The sequence below is a fragment of the Delphinus delphis genome, chromosome 12, assembly GCF_949987515.2.
Source record: "Delphinus delphis chromosome 12, mDelDel1.2, whole genome shotgun sequence".
Classification (NCBI taxonomy): domain Eukaryota; kingdom Metazoa; phylum Chordata; class Mammalia; order Artiodactyla; family Delphinidae; genus Delphinus; species Delphinus delphis.
The window spans coordinates 39,060,371-39,080,856 of record NC_082694.2 but is presented as its reverse complement, the minus strand read 5'-3'; the positions used below and the strand labels follow the sequence as shown (position 1 = coordinate 39,080,856).

General features: G+C 36.6%; 1 protein-coding gene across 1 annotated transcript in view; it reads left to right on the top strand.

Annotated features, from left to right (window-relative positions):
• PEX13 (peroxisomal biogenesis factor 13) overlaps nt 1-20,486 on the top strand; it is a 35,012-nt gene that overhangs the window by 11,824 nt on the left and 2,702 nt on the right. The window contains exons 2-3 of the mRNA XM_060026543.1: nt 4,758-5,452; nt 18,347-18,472. Of these exons, the coding sequence (XP_059882526.1) occupies nt 4,758-5,452; nt 18,347-18,472 (821 nt within the window). The remainder of the gene's footprint in view (nt 1-4,757; nt 5,453-18,346; nt 18,473-20,486) is intronic.

The following is a 20,486-nucleotide window of genomic DNA, read 5'->3' as shown; positions in this document are numbered from 1 at the left end:
ATGAAAGACTCCAGTGTAGTGTTTGTATCAGTACCTATTTATATGCTAAGCACTATAGTTAGGTGATGGAGAAACAAGGAAAGCTCCTGTGCCTTTGAGAAGCTTGCCGTTTACAGGAAGAGTCAGATGTATAAATAAATGTAAGATACTGTACAAAATATGGACAAAGAATTATAGGAAGGACTTTTGATGATGGCAGAATAAGTACTTTAGGAAAAAAAAACTATTGAGGACAAGTAGAAAGCTAAGCAGAATATAAAACATCTGGAAGGCATTATAGGGCAAAAAGAGGATAAAGATTTATGGAGCCCAGATTCAGGAAAGTTAAAAATTCACAAAGGTGAGCATTGCCTTTGAAAGCACTTTTCCCATAGAAGCTTCTGCTGATTTCAGAAGAAGCAGCTTAGATAATGAAGCTAGTTGAGTAGAACACTTGACAGACTCTTGAATCATGGTTGGAGTTCAGACGTCCTCCAAGACGAGATACTGATAAATTACCCATACCTAATGTTAGGTACATCTAGATATAAGGGTGTAAAAGAGGTAGACAGGTCCTTATAGGAACAGAAGCCCAGCGTCAAATCATCAATTCCTGAAATTAGGGACATCATGAATTGATAGTAGCCTTAGCAGCCTGCCTGAACTAAATTAGAGAATAGTTCAGAAAACAATGTCCAGATACATATTACTATATATAAAATAGATAAACAACAAGGACCTATTGTATAGCACAGGGAACTAATGTATAGCACAGGGAACTATATTCAATATCTTGTAATAACCTAAAATAGAAAAGAATCTGAAAAAGAATATACATATTCACTTTTATATGTGTGTGTGTGTATATATATATATATATATAAATAAATATATCTGAATCACTTTGCTGTACCCCTGCAACTAACACAACATTGTAAATCAACTACATTTCAATTTTTTAAAAAAATGAAAAGAAACAATATCCAGAATGAAACACATCTGGAGAAAGAGAACATCATCCAGAATCTCAAATTACTGCTACAATAATAATTGCTGACGCACAGCAAAATCAAATAGCCAGACCCAGGAGGACATTATGTAACATAAATGGCAGCTAAGTTAACATCTGGATAAACAAATTCATAGGGACTCTAGATATTGGAGTTAGCAGAAACTTTAAATTATCTTTAATATGTTGAGGGCAATAAAAGAGAAGATGAAGAATTTTGGCAGAGAATTGGAAACTATTAAAAGAGGAAAGGAATTTCTAGAACAAAAAATACAGTAACCAAAATTGAGAGCTCATTGGATTTAGAAACAGATTAGACACCATTACATAGGGAATTAGTGACTTAGAGCAGTACTGCTCGAAGTGTGTTCTGTAGCTGCTGAGAGTCTGTGGGCTGGCTGCTATTTTTTGAACTATGTAGTAACAGTCCACAACAAGATAGGAAATTTGTGTCAGAATGTAGAACAAATTGACCCTGAGCATACCATTTAGTTCAACTGGCATTTTCTTTTCTTTTCTTTTAAATTTTTATTGGCGTATAGTTGTTTACAATGTTGTATTAGTTTCAGGTGTACAGCAAAGTGAATCAGTTATACATGTAAATATATCCACTCTTTTTTAGATTCTTTTCCCATATAGGCTATTACAGAGTACTGAATAGAGTTCCCTGTGCTGTACAGTAGGGTCCTTATTAGTTATCTATTTTATATATAGTAGTGTGTATATGTCAATCCCAATCTTCCAGTTTATCTCTCCACCACTCAAGTGGCATTTTCTTTTTTTTTTTTTTTTGCGGTACGTGGGCCTCTCACTGTTGTGGCCTCTCCCGTTGCGGAGCACAGGCTCCGGACGCGCAGGCTCAGTGGCCGTGGCTCACAGGCCTAGCCGCTCCGCGGCATGTGGGATCTTGCTCCGGACGCGCAGGCTCAGTGGCCGTGGCTCACAGGCCTAGCCGCTCCGCGGCATGTGGGATCTTCCCAGACTGGGGCACGAACCCGTGTCCCCTGCATCGGCAGGCAGACTCTCAACCACTGCGCCACCAGGGAAGCCCTCAAGTGGCATTTTCTTGATGGCAAAACTTTCTCTGTGAAGAAAGAATTTGTTGATTTACATTATAGTGCAAGCTCCTTATCTTGCAGATTGGCCCCTTGAGTAGCAGTGACCTAAAGAATAGTTGGAGGGCTTCCCTGGTGGCACAGTGGTTAAGAATCCGCCTGCCAATGCAGGGGACACAGGTTCGAACGCTGGTCCGGGAAGATCCCACATGCCACAGAGCAACAGCCCGTGTGCCACAACTACTGAGCCTGCGTTCTAGAGCCCGAGATCCACAACTACTGAACCCACGTGCCACAACTACTGAAGCCTGCGTGCCTAGAGCCTGTGGTCCACAACAAGAGAAGCCACCACAATGAGGAGCCCGTGCACTGCAATGAAGAGTAGCCCCCGCTCTCAGCAACTAGAGAAAGCCCGCGTGCAGCAATGAAGACCCAACGCAGACAAAAATAAATAAATAAAATTAAAAGAAAAGAATAGTTGGGAAGAAAATATCTAGAAGGAAGTACAAAGAGACAAAAGGACAGGAAAATACAGAAAGGAAGGGAAGAGATTTAGAGGATGAAGCAAGGTATATTTTACAGATAGAAAAGATAAATAGTCCTTTAACACTTGAAGCAGTGCTTCTCAAAATATTTGTGATGATGGCCAATACTTTTTATAAAATGCAGTAAAAATATCATAGCAGTGTCAAATTACTTAAACACAATCTCGTTTTCTGTACTTACTATAGATGGTATAAAATGGTTCATAAAATAGCACTGGTCCACAGACCACATTTTAAGTAGCATGATACTAAAGAAATTAAATTCATAATGAAAATTCTTCCCAGTAGGAGAATTCCAAGCCCATATGATTCACTGGTAAACTCTAGAAACCTTTAAGGAAGAAATAATTAACTTTTCTAGAATATAGAAAAGAGTGAAAGACTCCCCCAACTCTTTTTAAGAGGCCAATTCAACCTTGATGTCCAAACCTGACAAAGACGTTTACAATAAAAGCATATTAGGACAGTCTCATTCATGAACATAGATATAAAAAAATCTTCAATAAAATATTGGCAAACCAAATTCAGAAATATATTGTGGCCTACTTGATTCTACTTCAGGAATGCAGGTTGGCTTTAACATTTGAAAATTAATGTAATTCATCATAGACAGTAAATGAAAAAATTCATATAATCATCTTGATAGGTGCTAAGGAATCGTTTGATAAAATTCAGCATTCATTCATGGTAAAAAAAATTTTATCGAAAAGAAATAGAAAAGGAACTACTAAATCTACAACAAACCTACAACAAACATGATAATTATTGGTGACATCTTGAAATTTTTCCCTTTGAGATTAGGAATGAGACTAGGATACCTTCTATCATCCCTTCCATTCAAGATTGTACTGCAGGTCCTAGATGCAATACCTTAATAATCAAAGCTGTAAGAATTGAAAAAAGGAAGAAATAACCTATCGTTATTCACATACAATATGAGTGCAGATCCTTAAGATTCTAGAAAGTACAAAAGAAGAATCCAAAATAAGGTTGTTAGATATAAGGACCATATTTTTTTAATCAATTATTTCTATATAACAGCAAAAAAGTGAAATATTAGAAAGACACCGTTTACAATAGCATCAAAAAAATCAAATATATAGAAATAAATCTAAAGAAAGACCTCACAGTAAACTATAAAACATTGAGACTCAGTGATTATTTTATTTTTTTAATTAATTTATTTTTGGCTGTGTTAGGTCTTGATTGCTGCACATAGGCTTTCTCTAGTTGCGTGAGCAGGGGCTATTCTTTGTTGCATTGTGCACGCAGGCTTCTCACTGATGTGGCTTCTCATTACAGAGCATAAACTCTAGGTACGCGGGCTTCAGTAGTTGTGGTGCATGGGCTCAGTAGTTGTGGCTTGCGGCCTCTAGAGTGCAGGCTCAGTAGTTGTGGCTCACAGGCTTAGTTGCTCTGTGGCATGCAGGATCTTCCCGAACCAGGGCACGAACCCCTGTCCCCTTCATTGGCAGGTGGATTCTTAACCACTTCACCACCAGGGAAGTCCCTCAGTGGTTATTTTAAAAAAACATTATTAAGAAAAATCTTTAAAAGACATAAGTAAATGGAGGATATGTTATATTGAGTTGAAACTCTCAATATAATGGAGATGTAGACTACCTCAAATTAATCTACGAATTTAATGTAATCCCAAACCAGAATCTCAATAGGGCTTTTGTGGGGAGAACAGTGTAGAACTTCAAACTCTGATTCTAAAATATATATGGATATTCAAGGGGTCAAATAGCCAAGACACTCTTGAAGATGAAGAATAGCGTAGGAAGATTTGTCTTATTGGATATTAAGACCTATTATAAAACTATAGTAATTAAGATAGTGCCATTTAGGTGTAAGGATGGACAGATATCGAGTTGTAACTAACCCTGAGGAAATGGACATGTATCTTAAAAAGAAACCAAAGGTTGAAGATACTACTAATAATGCAGCATAAGTAAACAAGAATATAGAGTTCAGTCAGCTATTTTATCTTATCCATTTTGTCTTAACACAGATTCTAAGCATCTGGATATTAGAAACTATTCCTTACTTTAAGACATCTTTAGTAGGATCTGTCATAACACTAGGTATATACAAAGTGTTTAATAGTTACTTTGAATGAATTTATTGTGTGCTTAAGTTACAACTTTGAATCCTTTTTGGTTTTAGATCTGCTGATTTGGGTCCTACTTTATTGACAAGACCTGGACAACCAACACTTACCAGAGTGCCACCGCCTATTCTTCCAAGGCCATCCCAGCAGACAGGAAGCAGTAATGTGAACACTTTCAGACCTGCTTACAGTTCATTTTCTTCTGGATATGGTGCCTATGGAAATTCATTTTATGGAAGCTATAGCCCTTATAGTTATGGGTATAATGGGTTGGGCTATAACCGCCTTCGTATAGATGATCTTCCACCTAGTAGATTTGTTCAGCAAGCTGAAGAAAGCAGCAGAGGTGCATTTCAGTCCATTGAAAGTATTGTGCATGCATTTGCCTCTGTCAGCATGATGATGGATGCTACCTTTTCAGCTGTCTATAACAGTTTCAGGGCTGTATTGGATGTAGCAAACCACTTTTCCCGATTAAAAATACACTTCACAAAGGTTTTTTCAGCTTTTGCATTAGTTAGGACTATAAGGTATCTTTACAGACGGTTACAGTGGATGATAGGTTTAAGAAGAGACTCTGAGAATGAGGACCTGTGGGCAGAAAGTGAAGGAACTGTGGCTTGCCTTGGTGCTGAGGACAGAACAACTAACTCAGCAAAATCTTGGCCAATATTCTTGTTCTTTGCTGTTATCCTTGGTGGTCCTTACCTCATCTGGAAACTGCTGTCTACTCACAGTGACGAAGTAACAGGTAAGAGTAATAAAATGGGTTCAAAAACCATATAACAATCTCAAATTTCAAGAATAGGTTAAATTAGCTTTCTTTATGCATTTGTATTTAATATTTTGATCCAGTTATATTTTCAGTTAAGAACTTCAAAACTGGAAGAGGAACGTGTAGCAAAAACAGGTTTCTTGATTTATTCTTTGTTACTTCAGTTTAACAGCACACATTACTTAACTACTGTTCACAAGTCACTGAACTTGATTCTGTGGAAGATACAAAGATAACATAGGGCATAATCCCTTTATCTTTCCAAAACTTACTGGAAGAGAGGTGGGCGAGACACATAAATAGGTAATTGTAATGAGGCATAAAGAGTGTAAGTAGTACGACAGTTGGGGAGAAACATAAGACTTATTGAGCGTTTTTTTATTATTATTATTTTCTTGAATTTTATTTTAATTATTTTTTATACAGCAGGTTCTTATTACTCATCCATTTTATACACATCAGTGTATACATGTCAATCCCAATCTCCCAATCCATCATACCACCACCACCACCACCCTCCACTGCTTTACCCCCTTGGTGTCCATACGTCTGTTCTCTACATCTGTGTCTCAATTTCTGTCCTGCAAACTGGTTCATCTGTACCATTTTTCTAGGTTCCACATATATGTGTTAATATATGATATTTGTTTTTCTCTTTTGGACATACTTCACTCTGAATGACAGTCTCTAGATTCATCCACGTCTCTATAAATGACACAATTTCGTTCCTTTTCATGGCTGAGTAATATTCCATTGCATATATGTACCACATCTTCTTCATCCATTCGTCTGTTGATGGGCATTTAGGTTGCTTCCATGACCTGGCTATTGTAAATAGCACAGCAATGAACATTAGGGTGCATGTTTCTTTTTGAATTATGGTTTTCTCTCGGTATAGGCCCATTAGTGAGATTGCTGGGTCATATGGTAATTCTATTTTTACTTTTTTAAAGGAACCTCCATACTGTTCTCCATAGTGGCTGTATCAATTTACATTCCCACCAACAGTGCAAGAGAGTTCCCTTTTCTCCACACCCTCTCCAGCATTTGTTGTTTGTAGATTTTCTGATGATGCCCATTCTAAATGGTGTGAGGTGATACCTCATTGTAGTTTTGATTTGCATTTCTCTAATAATTAGTGTTATTGAGCAGCTTTTCATGTGCCTCTTGGCCATCTGTATGTCCTCTTTGGAGAAATGTCTATTTAGGTCTTCTGCCCATTTTTGAATTGGGTTTTTTTTTTTTAATATTGAGTTGCATGAGCTGTTTATATATTTTGGAGAGTAATCCTTTGTCCATTGATTCGTTTGCAAATATTTTCTCCCATTCTGAGGGTAGTCTTTTTGTCTTGTTTGTAGTTTCCTTTGCTTTGCAAAAGCTTTTAAGTTTCATTACGTCCCATTTGTTTATTTTTGTTTTTATTTCCATTACTCTAGGAAGTGTATTAAAAAAGATCTAGCCATGATTTATGTCAGAGAGTGTTCTTCCTATGTTTTCCTCTAAGAGTTTTATAGTGTCTGGTCTTACATTTAGGTCTTTAATCCATTTTGAGTTTATTTTTGTGTATGGTGTTCGGTAGTGTTCTAATTTCATTCTTTTACATGTAGCTGTCCACTTTTCCCAGCACCACTTATTGAAGAGACTGTCTTTTCTCCATTGTATATCCTTGCCTCCTTTGTCATAGATTAGTTGACCATAGGTGTAAGGGTTTATCTCTGGGCTCTCTATCGTGTTCCATTGATCTATATTTCTGTTTTTGTGCCAGTACCATATTGTCTTGATTACTGTAGCTTTGTAGTATAGTCTCAAGTCAGGGAGTCTGATTCCTCAAGCTCCGTTTTTTTCCCTCAAGACTGCTTTGGCTATTCGGGGCTTTTGTGTCTCCATACAAATTTTAAGATTTTTTGTTCTAGTTCTGTAAAAAATGCCATTGGTAATTTGGTAGGGATTGCATTGAATCTGTAGATTGCTTTGGGTAGTATAGTCATTTTCACAATATTGATTCTTCCAATCCAAGAACATTGAATATCTGTCCATCTGTTGGTATCATCTTTAATTTCTTTCAACAGTGTCTTACAGTTTTCTGCATACAGGTCTTTTGTCTCCCTAGGTAGGTTTATTCCTAGGTATTTTATTCTTTTTGTTGCAATGGTAAATGGGAGTGTTTCCTTAATTTCTCTTTCAGATTTTTCATCATTAGTGTATAGGAATGCCAGAGATTTCTGTGCATTAATTTTGTATCCTGCAACTTTACCAGATTCATTGATTATCTCTAGTAGTTTTCTCGTGGCATCTTTAGGATTCTCTATGTATAGTATCATGTCATCCACAAACAGTGACAGTTTTACTTCTTCTTTTCCAATTTGTATTCCTTTTCTTTCTTTTTCTTCTCTGATTGCCGTGGCTAGGACTTCCAAAACTATGTTGACTACTAGTAGTGAGAGTGGACATCCTTGTCTTGTTCCTGATCTTAGAGGAAATGCTTTCAGTTTTTCACCATTGAGAATGATGTTTGCTGTGGGTTTGTCATAAATGGCCTTTATTATGTTGAGGTAGGTTCCCTGTATGCCCACTTTCTGGAGAGTTTTTATCATAAATGGGTGTTGAATTTTGACAAAAGCTTTTTCTGCATCTATTGAGATGATCATATGGTTTTTCTTCTTCAATTTGTTAATATGGTGTATCACATTGATTGATTTGCATATATTGAAGAATCCTTGCATCCCTGGGATAAATCCCACTTGATCATGGTGTATGATCCTTTTAATGTGTTGTTGCATTCTATTTTGTTGAGGATTTTTGCATCTATATGTATCCGTGATATTGGTGTGTAATTTTCTTTTTTTGTAGTATCTTTTTCTGGTTTTGGTATCAGGGTGATGGTGGCCTCATAGAACGAGTTTGGGAGTGTTCCTTCCTCTGCAGTTTTTTGGAAGAGTTTGAGAAGGATGGGTGTTAGCTCTTCTCTAAATGTTTGATAGAATACACCTGTGAAGCCATCTGTCCTGGACTTTTGTTTGTTGGAAGATTTTTAATCACAGTTTCAATTTCATTACTTGTGATTGGTCTGTTCATATTTTCTATTTCTTCCTGGTTCAGTCTTGGAAGGTTATACCTTTCTAAGAATTTGTCCATTTCTTCCAGGTTGTCCATTTTATTGGCATAGAGTTGCTTGTAGTAATCTCTTATAATCCTTGGTATTTCTGCAGTGTCAGTTGTGATTTCTCCTCTTTCATTTCTAATTTTATTGATTTGAGTCCTCTCCCTCTTTTTCTTGATGAGTCTGGCTAATGGTTTATCAATTTTGTTTATCTTCTCAAAGAACCAGCTTTTAGTTTTGTTGATGTTTGCTATTGTTTTCTTTGTTTTTATTTCATTTACTTCTGCTCTGATCTTTATGATTTCTTCCCTTCTGCTAACTTTGGGTTTTGTTTGTTCTTTTTTCTCTAGTTCCTTTAGGTGTAATGTTAGATTGTTTATTTGAGATTTTTCTTGTTTCTTGAGGTAGGCTTGTATAGCTATAAACTTCCCTCTTAGAACTGCTTTTGCTGCATCCCATAGGTTTTGGATCGTCGTGTTTTCACTGTCATTTGTCTCTAGGTATTTTTTTATTTCCTCTTTGATTTCTTCAGTGATCTCTTGGTTATTTAGTAACGTATTGTTTAGCCTCCATGTGTTTGTGCTTTTTACGTTTTTTTCCCTGTAATTGATTTCTAATCTCATAGCGTTGTGGTCGGAAAAGATGTTTGATATGATTTCAGTTTTCTTAAATTTACTGAGGCTTGATTTGTGACCCAAGATGTGATCTATCATGGAGAGTGTTCCGTGCACACTTGAGAAGAAAGTGTAATCTGATGTTTTTAGATGGAATGTCCTATAAATATCAATTAAATATATCTGGTCTATTGTGTCGTTTAAAGCTTCTGTTTCCTTATTAATTTTCTGTTTGGATGATCTATCCATTGGTATAAGTGAGGTGTTAAAGTCCCCCACTATTATTGTGTTACTGTCGATTTCCTCTTTTAGATCTGTTAGCAGTTGCCTTATATATTGAGGTGCTCCTACATTGGATGCATATGTATTTATAATTGTTTTATCTTCTTTTTGTACTGATCCCTTGATCATTATGTAGTGTCCTTCCTTGCCTCTTGTAACATTCTTTTTTTTAAAGTCTATTTTATCTGATATGAGTGTTGCTACTCCAGCTTTCTTTTGATTTCCATTTTCATGGAATATCTTTTTCCATCCCCTCACTTTCAGTCTGTATGTGTCCCTAGGTCTGAAGTGGGTCTCTTGTAGACAGTATATATATATATGGGTATTGTTTTTGTATCCATTCAGCAAGCCTGTGTCTTTTGGTTGGAGCATTTAATCCATTCACGTTTAAGGTAATTATCGATATGTATGTTCTTATTACCATTTTCTTAATTGTTTTGTTTTTGTTTTTGTAGGTCCTTTTCTTCTCTTGTGTTTCCCACTTAGAGAAGTTCCTTTAGTGTTTGTTGTAGAGCTGGTTTGGTGGTGCTGAATTCTTTTAGCTTTTGCTTGTCTGTAAAGCTTTTGATTTCTCCATTGAATCTGAATGAGATCCTTGCTGGGTAGAGTAATCTTGGTTTTAGGTTCTTCCCTTTCATCACTTTAAGTATATCATGCCACTCCTTTCTGGCTTGTAGAGTTTCTGCTGAGAAATCAGCTGTTAACCTTATGGTAGTTCCCTTGTATGTTATTTGTTGTTTTCCCTTGCTGCTTTCAATAATTTTTCTATGTCTTTAATTTTTGCCAGTTTGATTACTATGTGTCTCCGTGTTTTTCTCCTTGGGTTTATCCTGTATGGGACTCTCTCTGCTTCCTGGGCTTGGGTGGCTATTTCTTTTCCCATGTTAGGGAAGTTTTCGACTATAATCTCTTCAGATATTTTCTCGGGTCCTTTCTCTCTCTCTTCTCCTTCTGGGACCCCTATACTGGAAATGTTATTGCGTTTAATGTTGTCCCAGAGGTCTCTTAGGTTGTCTTCATTTCTTTTCATTCTTTTTTCTGTATTCTGTTCCGCAGCAGTGAATTCCACCATTCTGTCTTCCAGATCACTTATTCGTTCTTCTGCCTCAGTTATTCTGCTATTGATTCCTTCTAGTATAGTTTTCATTTCAGTTATTGTATTGTTCATCTCTGTTTGTTTGTTCTTTAATTCTTCTAGGTCTTTGTTAAACATTTCTTACATCTTCTCTATCTTTGCCTCCATTCTTTTTCCGAGGTCCTGGATCATCTTCACTATCGTTATTCTGAATTCTTTTCTGGAAAGTTGCCTATCTCCACTTCATTTAGTTGTTTTTCTAGGGTTTTATCTTGTTCCTTCATCTGGTATATAGCCCTTTGCCTTTTCATCTTGTGAATGTGGTTTTTGTTTCACAGGCTGCAGGACTGTAGTTCTTCTTCCTTCTTATTGAGCCTTTTTTATATGCAAGACACTGTGCTAAGTATTTTGTGTATTTTACTCATTTAATTCTTACAACAATTCTAAGAGAAATTATCCTCATTTTACAAGTGATAAAACTGAGGTTCAGAGAAGTCTCTTGCTCAAGGTCACATCTTTAATAAGCCAGACCAGAAACAAAAACAGGCATATTTGACTGTTAAGCCTCTACTCTGTCAACTGGTACAGAGTATTATCTCAGCTCAGAAGTGAAGCTGACATTTTTTGACTCTTCGTATCCAGAAAGAAGTAGCATCTAAGTTAGATTTTTGAAAGATAGGTAACATTCCATCAGTTACATAGGAAAAAAAAAAAAGACTGAGGCAGATGGAGTAGCTTGAACAAAAGTATATAGGTAGGAAATATGAGATTTGTTCATCAGCTGTCCTATAGTATTGAATAGAAGGATATTAAGAAGTAAGGATGAGAAATTAGATTGGAGCCTAGTAATGGAAGATCTTAATTTCCATGACAATACTTAATCTTCATTTAGTAAGGAAAAGATGGTTTTTTGGTTGTCTGCTTTTGTTTTTGTTTTTTAAAGCAGGCTTGTGATGTACATATAAACAGTGCTGTAAAGAGGTCAGTCTGTCTTAAGTGTTTAAAATAGGTCAGTGCAGGTTAACACAGGTTGAAATTGGATGGTAAGATTAATAAACAATTTTGGGTTATACTTACCATTGTATTCCCGAAAGCTAACAACCTGACCAGCATATCCAAGGTGCTTAATAAATATTTATTAATTTAGGGACATCACTTATGATGCTTTTGCATTTGAATGGATGAGAAATAATGAAGACCTGAACTAGGGTATGTGAAAAGCAGCAAAGATATAATAGACGTAACAGATTTAGTTACTAGCTAGATGGAGTTCATAAAGGGAAGGGAGTAATTGAAATGCCCTAGACCTTTTAAATTGAGTTATGAGCGGGATAATGTTGTATTTGTTAACAAATATTTGTTGAGTGCCTACTACATACCAGACACAGTTCTAGGATCTAGGGATATAGCAGTGAGTAAAACAGATTTTAAAAATTCCTGCCCTTGTGACTAGTGGGTAGAGACAGCAATAAACAACTAAGTCAAATATATAGTAAGTCACAAGGCAATAAGTGCCATAGGAAGAAAATAAAGCAGGGAAGAGTGTTGCAGAGTGCCAGTGGTAGGAAATGGGGTTACAGAGCTACACACAGGGAAGGCCTCTCTGAAGGAGATAAAGGGGGTAAGCTGAATGAGGGAACTGCTGGAGGCATAGGGAACAGCAGAACTGCATAAGTGGCAGTGTGCCTGGCATGTCACATGAACGACAAGAGGCCAGTACGAATGGAGCAAAGTCAGAGTACCAGGAGATGAAGGAGGGAAAAGTACAGAGTGTAGATGGTATAAGCCTTGTAGACATTTTAAAGAACTTTGGCTTTTATTCTGAAATGTGAAGCCATGGCAGAATTTTGAGCAAAGGAGTGATATGATCTGACTTAGGTTTAAAAAAAAATCTTTTTCCTGAGAATGAATTTTAGGTAGAGCTAGGGCCAAAGAGACCAGTCTGGAGAATCAAGAGGCCGTTATAATAATTCAAGTGGGAAATGGTGGTGGCTTGGCTCTGGGTCACAGTGATGCAGGTTCTGAGGTGGGTCACATTCTGGATATTTATTTGAAGGTAAAGTCAATAAAATAAATACAGAGAAATCACATGGAACAACTGGTTTGTGAATGATTATCATTCATTTCATTAGAGCTATATTGAGTTTGGTTGTGCCAGTGGGACATTCAAATGGAACTTGAGAAAGTTTCAGAAAGCAGTTTAAAAGGCAGGAAAGGATCTTAGGAAAGAGGTGAAAAATGAAATATTTAAGAGTCATCCACATAAAAGTGAGAGTTGAAATAGTGTTAGTGGATGATATTACAGTGGTAGAGAGAAAGAGGAACTAAGATGGAAACCAGGAAGAGCAGAAGTAGAACTATGTTAATCCTGTGTTATAGAAGTGAAGGTGAAAGGAGGAAATTTCAAGAAGGGGGAGAAGGATGATGCCTGGTGTCAGATGCTGTAGTAAGATAAGATCAAGAATTGAAAAAAGGTCATCAGATTTGGCAATTGGAGGTCATCAGCTCCAGCAAGCAATTTTAGTAAAGTAGAGGAGACAGAAACCATGGAAGAGTATAAAGGGTATATAAAATCAGAAGGTGTGAAAAAAGAAAAGATTAACAATGAATGGAGGAAGAAAAATCAACAGGCTGCTTGGGTAAAAGCAAGTTGATGTGGTAGTTTTCCGTTTTTTTGTTGTGCTTTGTCTTTTATGAAGTAAAATCTGGGAATGTTTTTAGGCTGAAAGAAAGGAGTCTGTAGAGAAGGATTGATATTCGAGGAGGGAGAAACAGGAGTCAAAAGATGAAGCCTCCTGTAAGAGGTGGGAGAAGATACGATCCAAGGCAGGTGAAAAGGAGGGGCGATTTTTTTATCTGAGGCCAAAGAGGGAGCAATGGGTAATGATACTAAGAGATTTTTGAGGAAAAGCGGAACTGAGGAAGCTTAGGCCCTATGACTTCTTAGCTGCTTAGGACAGGGGTCAGCAAACGATAACCTGTCAGCAAGATCTGCCTTGCTCCTGTCTTTGTACAGCCCACAAACTAAGAATGGTTTTTACAGTAAAATCCAAAAGAGTACTATTTGTGACATGTTAAAATTATATGTAATTCAAATATCTGTGTCCATTAGTAAAGTTTTATTAGAACACAGCCACATTCATTCATGTATGTATTGTTATGGCTACTTTTGTACTGAAAGACCAGAGTTGAGTAGTTTGTAACATAGAGATCCTATCTATGTTGGCACTCTCATTGCTTTGCACTTGTTCTGCACACTGCAGATCTCAGTAACATAACTTGGCAATGTGTTGAGTGCCACATGTACTGTTATACTGCAATATATATTTTTATTATGAGTACGTACATGCCACAAAGAAAAGAAGAGTGAAGTGGACTTTGAAAGTCACACTTTTAAGGCACAGTATAGTCTGGATTATTTTGTTACTGAATTAGGTGGTAAACCATTGTTACATTTATTATGCAGTGACAACATAGCTATGTTAAAGGATTACAATATATTGCATTGGCCAAAAAGTTCCTTTGGTTTTTGTTGTGTTTTTTTTAAATTTTATTTATTTATTTTGGCCGCATTGGGTCTTTGTTGCTGCATGCAGGCTTTCTCTAGTTGCGGTGAGCGGAGGCTACTCTTCGTTGTGGTGCACGTGTTTCTCACTGCGGTAGCTTCTCATTGAGGAGCACAGGCTCTAGGCACATGGGCTTCAATAGTTGTGGGACATGGGCTCAGTAGTTGTGGCTTGTGGGCTCTAGAGTGCAGGCTTAGTAGTTGTGGCACATGGGCTTAGTTGCTCTGCGGCATGTGGGATCTTCCCGGACCGGGGCTTGAGCCTGTGTCCCCTGCATTGGCAGGAGGATTCTCAGCCATTGCGCCACCAGGGAAGTCCTCCTTTGGTTTTTAAGTAAAAATAAAAGACACATTTTTCATTTTCACCAAGAACTCTATTGAACAACATATTCACCATTTTGTTCCACTACCTTCTGCCGTTTTTCAGGCAACTTCATAATTCCATCTTCCCAAAACTTTTTATCTTTTTGAGCAAAGAACTGTTCCAGGTGCCTTTTACAGTCTGCCAGGGAATTGAAACTTTTTCCATTAAGAGAATTTTGTAAGGACTGAAATAAATGGAAATCTGAATGAAGGTGCCATGTCTGGTGAATACCATGGGTAAATCAGAACTTCCCAGCCAAGCTCTAACAGCTTTTGCCTGGCCATCAAAGAAACATGTGGTCTTGCGTTATCCTGATGGATGATTATGTGTTTTCTGTTGACTAATTCCGGACGATTTTCATAGAGTGCTGCTTTCAGTTGGTCTAATTGTGAGCAGTACTTGTTGGAATTAATCGTTTGGTTTTCCGCAAGGAGCTCATAATAGAGGACTCCCTTCCAATCCCACCTTATGCACAACATCACTTTCTTTGTTTTTTTTTTTTTCTTTTTTTAATATTTATTTTTTTTTATTTGGTTGCACCAGCTCTTAGTTGCAGCTCACGGGCTCCTTAGTTGCGGCTCACCCACCCCTTGGTTGCAGCACATGGGGTCCTTAGTTGTGGCATGTGAACTCTTAGTTGTGGCATGCATGTGGGATCTAGTTCCCTGACCAGAGATCAAACCCAGGCCCCCTGCATTGGGAGTGTGGAGTCTTAACCACCGCGCCACCAGAGAGGTCCCAACATCACCTTCTTTGGATGAAGACCGGCCTTTGGTGTGGTTGGTGGTGGTTTATTTCACATGCCCCACGATCTCTTCCGTTCCACATTATTGTACAGTATCCACTTTTCATCGCCCATCATAATTTGTTTTAAAAACGGAACATTTTCATTACGTTTAAGTAGAGAATCACATGTGGAAATATGGTCAAGAAGGTTTTTTTCTCTTAACTTACGTGGAACCCAAACATCAAAGCGATTAACATAACCAAGCTGGTGCAAATGATTTTCAACGTTTGATTTGGGTATTTTGAGTATGTCAGCTCTCTCCCGCGTGGTGTAACATTGATTGTTCTCACTTAATGTCTCAATTTGATGGGTATCAACTTCAACTGGTCTACCCGACCGTGGAGCATCATCCAGCGAGAAATCGCCAGCACGAAACTTCGCAAACCACTTTTGACACACATTCGATCAGTCACAGCACCTTCTCCATACACTGCACAAATCTTTTTTTGCACTTCAGTTGTGTTTTTACCTTTCTTGAAGTAATAAAACATAATATGCCGAAAACGTTGCTTTTTTCCTTGCATCCTCAATATTAAAATGGCTACACAAAAATTCACCAATTTTGATAAGTTTTTTTTTTTTGCTAATATAACAGCTGTCACAAAACAGTCTAACAAAATTGTTTCAAATGAAGTTAAAGACAACTAAGCACTACTAGAGCCATCTTACAGGAGAAAAACAAACTCTTTGGCCAACCCAGTACATCAACATTAGCAGACTGAGCACTCATCACAATATTCCCAACTCACAGGAAGTCAACAGTCAGAAAAATTAGAAAATTTAAAATGGAATAGCGCATCATAGCAGAATTTCCTCACCCAAAAGGGGTCAGGGGAAGGAGCAAAAGAAGGGGCTTCCCTGTTGGCACAGTGGTTAAGAATCCGCCTGCCAATGCAGGGGACATGGGTTCAAGCCCTGGTCCGCGAAGATCCCACATGCCACAGAGCAACTAAGCCCGTGTGCCCCAACTACTGAGCCTGTGCTCTAGAGCCCGCGAGCCACAATGACTGAGCCCGTGTGCCACAACTACTGAAGCCCGCGCGCCCAGAGCCTGTGCTCCACAAGAGCAGCCACCGCAATGAGAAGCCTGTGCACTGCAACAAAGAGTAGCCCCTGCTCGCCGCAACTAGAGAAAGCAGGCACGCAGCAACGAAGACTCAACGCAGCCATAAACAAATAAATAAGCAAAAGAAGAAAAAATAAGCCTGCAACCAAAATAAGTTTCTGAGAGGCTCATTTGTCAGATTAGCAAGGAAATCTGTTTACCAGTGGTTATTGCAACAGCCAAGGAAATGTGTCAGAGAAAGTAAACTTGTTTAAGACTGTTAACCTTTCAGGGAGAACAGTTTCTTAAAGAGTATTTGAAACATCATTTTAATAGTCATTTTAAAACAAGGCAGATGAGTTCAAATGGATTTACTTGGCTCATGGTGACCCAGTAGATATTGTTACTGCTCAGTGGTTTATTGGAAGAGTCAGTGTTGAATTTGAAGTGGCTGAAGATGTAGCCTCTGTGAATACTCTGCATGGAACAACTACAAACAAGAATATCTTCAAAGAATTTGGAAAAAACACTAATCTGCAAAGATATGTTGTGACTGATGGTGGTAAAAATTTGTGTGGAACAGAAAAAGGCTTAGTTGGACAAAATTTAGTTTTGAAAATATAAGGTTTTTAAAGCCTATAGTTATTCATTGTATTCTTCATCAGCAGGTACATTGCAGAAAATATTTGAATTTGTCATGTGTTACTGAATTAGTAATGTCAAAGGTGAATTTCAGTCACCCTTGTGGACGTAACTATTGTAAGTTCTATGAATTTTTGTCAGAAGTAGAAGCTGAAGATCCTAACTTGCCCTACCACACAGCAGTGAGATGGCTAAGCAGTCAGTGGTTAAGTTTTATTACTCTTTTTGAGGGATCAAGGCCAAGACTGATATTTTTCTGAAAAACAAGAACCACCATCAGCCACTCTTAGAAAACGTTTAATGGCTTTGGAAATCAGCTTTTGCTGCAGGTTTGGTAGTCTTCTTAATGAATTCAACCTAAAACTGTAAGGCAGAATAGCAATTATATTTTGAAACTTACATTGGAGCGAAGTTATTTTGACAACAACTAATATTGTTTGAATCACAAATAATGTCACACTGCTTTATACACCCCCCACCCAGGTTGTCAAAAGTTAAAGAAACAAGATTTCCCTCCCCACATAAATTTGCAGCAGATAGACTTTTCAAGCTCAAACTACAATTCAGAAGTGTTTTTGGACCTCCATGCACGTGCGAAGGAAATGTCCATATTTCAAAATCCATTTAACTGCCATTGAGGAGTTTCCATTTAGTCTTCATTTGGAAGTGATTAGTATCTAATGTAAGGACATGTTAAAAGGTTAACATTGAAGGAATTTAACGGAATTCTACTCTATTCATCTTCTTAGGATGAATATGCTCAATTAAAACCACATGTTCAATGTATTGATATCAGAATTTGGCAATACATATCTATGTGAAAAAACATTTTCAAAATGAAATACCTCAAATCTCATTACAAATTAGCATTAACAGATGAATATTTGCAATTGATATTGATGATAGAAAACACTACCTTTGAACCCCAAATTAAGTGAAATATTATCCTATCCCAAAAAGATTCTGTTCTTTGTAGTAGACCTATATTACAAAAAAAGAATTCAATTGTTATATTTTGAATTTTTCATAAAATTTATGGAAAATTTTTTTCTCTCTTTATATAAGAAACTACGCAACATGTTCAATTTTGCCTCATGGCCTACAAAGCCTAAAATATTTACTATCAAAAATCTTTTTACTCTACAAAAAAATTGCTGACCCCTGGCTTAAAGTAAGGGAACTAGAATTTGGAGCTTAAAGAATAGGAAAAAGTTTATAATAGGTATCGTAATGAACATATTGTTGATTTTACATAGTGTTAATTGTGGAATTTACTTTGAGGGGAACTTTTATCTTGGCAAATAAGTTTATACAGTTTGCAAAACATAGCCACTGAAATATCTTTTTTCTTTTTAAGTTTTACTAACCTAATCTTAATTCTTAATTTGGTTTATAGACAATACCAACTGGGCAAGTGGTGAGGATGACCATGTAGTTGCTAGAGCAGAATATGATTTTGTTGCTGTATCCGAAGAAGAAATTTCTTTCCGTGCTGGTGATATGCTAAACTTAGCTCTCAAAGGTAACAAAACATGAATAAATTGGAATTATCTGTGCATTTTTAGAATTTGTAAATGTAATATTAAAAACTGCATTAAAGGATCTTGGTCACTGTTAGTTAACTCAGAAGTAGTTACTAGGATTTCTCTTTGTCAATGTAGACCTTCTAAATCTGGGGGAGTGGGAGAAAAATGTCCCAACAGAGTTGTTCCAATAATATTTCACTGAGATAAGGAAAGATTTTTTTTATATAATCTCTTCTAAACTCAAAACACTTTTAATCACCACCCCAAAACATGAGGTTAGCGCTAAGTGTAACAAATCTAATAAACCAAAGTAATTGTCTAGCATCATCTAAGCATCCCTATTGGTCTTTTATTGCTGGGACTAGTATTGCTTTCTTTTTTACTTGAATAATGTTTACTTTAGAAACTTCAACATGAATATTTAGGAATTACTGTCATGACGTATTAAAGAACCTCAGCAAGAAATTTATAGGCATTCAGATTAATTTTCAGACGAGGTCACTAATAGTTTTTAATGGCTCCAGACAAAATGGCCTTTTCCTCCACCTTTCCCCAGTAATGATCAGAATTTTTGTGGATTTACAAAAAAAAGATTTTTTGTGTATTTGTTGGGATTCAGGTTTGCCACGAACAGTCACATTTTGTTGGTAAAGATACTAATAACAATAATAACAGCTGTCATTTATAGACTGCTTATTATGTACTAGGGGGAATTCCCTGGCGGTCCAGTGGTTAGGACTCCACGCTCTCACTGCCAAGGGCCCAGGTTCAATCCCTGGTTGGGGAATTAAGATCCCGCAAGCCATGGGGCGGCCAAAAAAAAAGAAAAAAAAATGTACTAGACACTGTACTTTACATATTTCGTTTAAACCTTATAATAATGCTGTAAAGTGAGTACTGTTATTATCCTGTTCCTGCTTTACACATGAGGAAAGAGAGATTCAGAATGAGTAAATTGTCCTGTGTGTTGGAGCTGGACTGTGAACCTAGGTTTATCTAACTTCAGAACCTGTATTTTTAACCACTTTGGCTGATTTCCATGTGATCTATTAATGGAAACTTTAGCCTTTTATTGGTGTTAGTCACTCTTTACATAAGGGAAAAATACCTTCAATGTTCAAATCATTAGTTTAATGTGTAAATAATTGAAAAATTTGGATCAAATTTGCTAAATCTCTGCCTCATCTCTTCACACACAAAACCTAGGCTTCCAAGAAAAATTTTTAAATAATAAAATAAAATGTAACTTTTCAAAAATCCTGGCTTTTAGGTATTATACTCATGTTTCTCTTCTAATGAAAATAGTAACTTACTATTTTAGATTTCAAAAGAATTATTTCTTTTTAAGATTTATTGTTAGAGGAAAATACAGATAATTAGTTTTAATAAATCTAATTAAAGAATAAAGATCAAATGTGGTTTCTTTCAACTAAATTATAATATTCCAGAAAAATTTTATATCAGATTATTCTTCAACTAATAGTGCCTTTTAACACTTTGGCTTTGCTTTGTTGCTTTCCTCCATTGCTCAATTAAAATATGTGTGGGCATTTAGAACAAAATCAGTCACAGACATGGTTAATTTAACTTTTTTTAAATTATTATTATACAGTAGTATTAAACATGAAAATGTCATATTGTGCCTAAATTATAGTGTTGAACTAAAACTTAACAGTTAAACAGGTTTTTAAAGACATGGGTAAAATAGGTGGGAGAATATCAAAATACAAAACTGAATATTTAAATAATCTTTCCTACTTTAAGCTTAGAGTATTGCCTTTAACTTTTTCTTATGTGGCTATAGTTAACTGAGGTCTTCAATTTTTGCCCACCTTGGATTAAAATTAACATTCACTGTCCTTCAGGATTATACATCACAATCATATAGAATGAATTTTATATTTCAGCTAAAAATATATAAAGAAAGCTGCCTTATGTAAATGTATATATTTATTTTCTATACTTACCCCTAACTTATCCTATTGAGAAGTAATGAGATATTCATTCCTT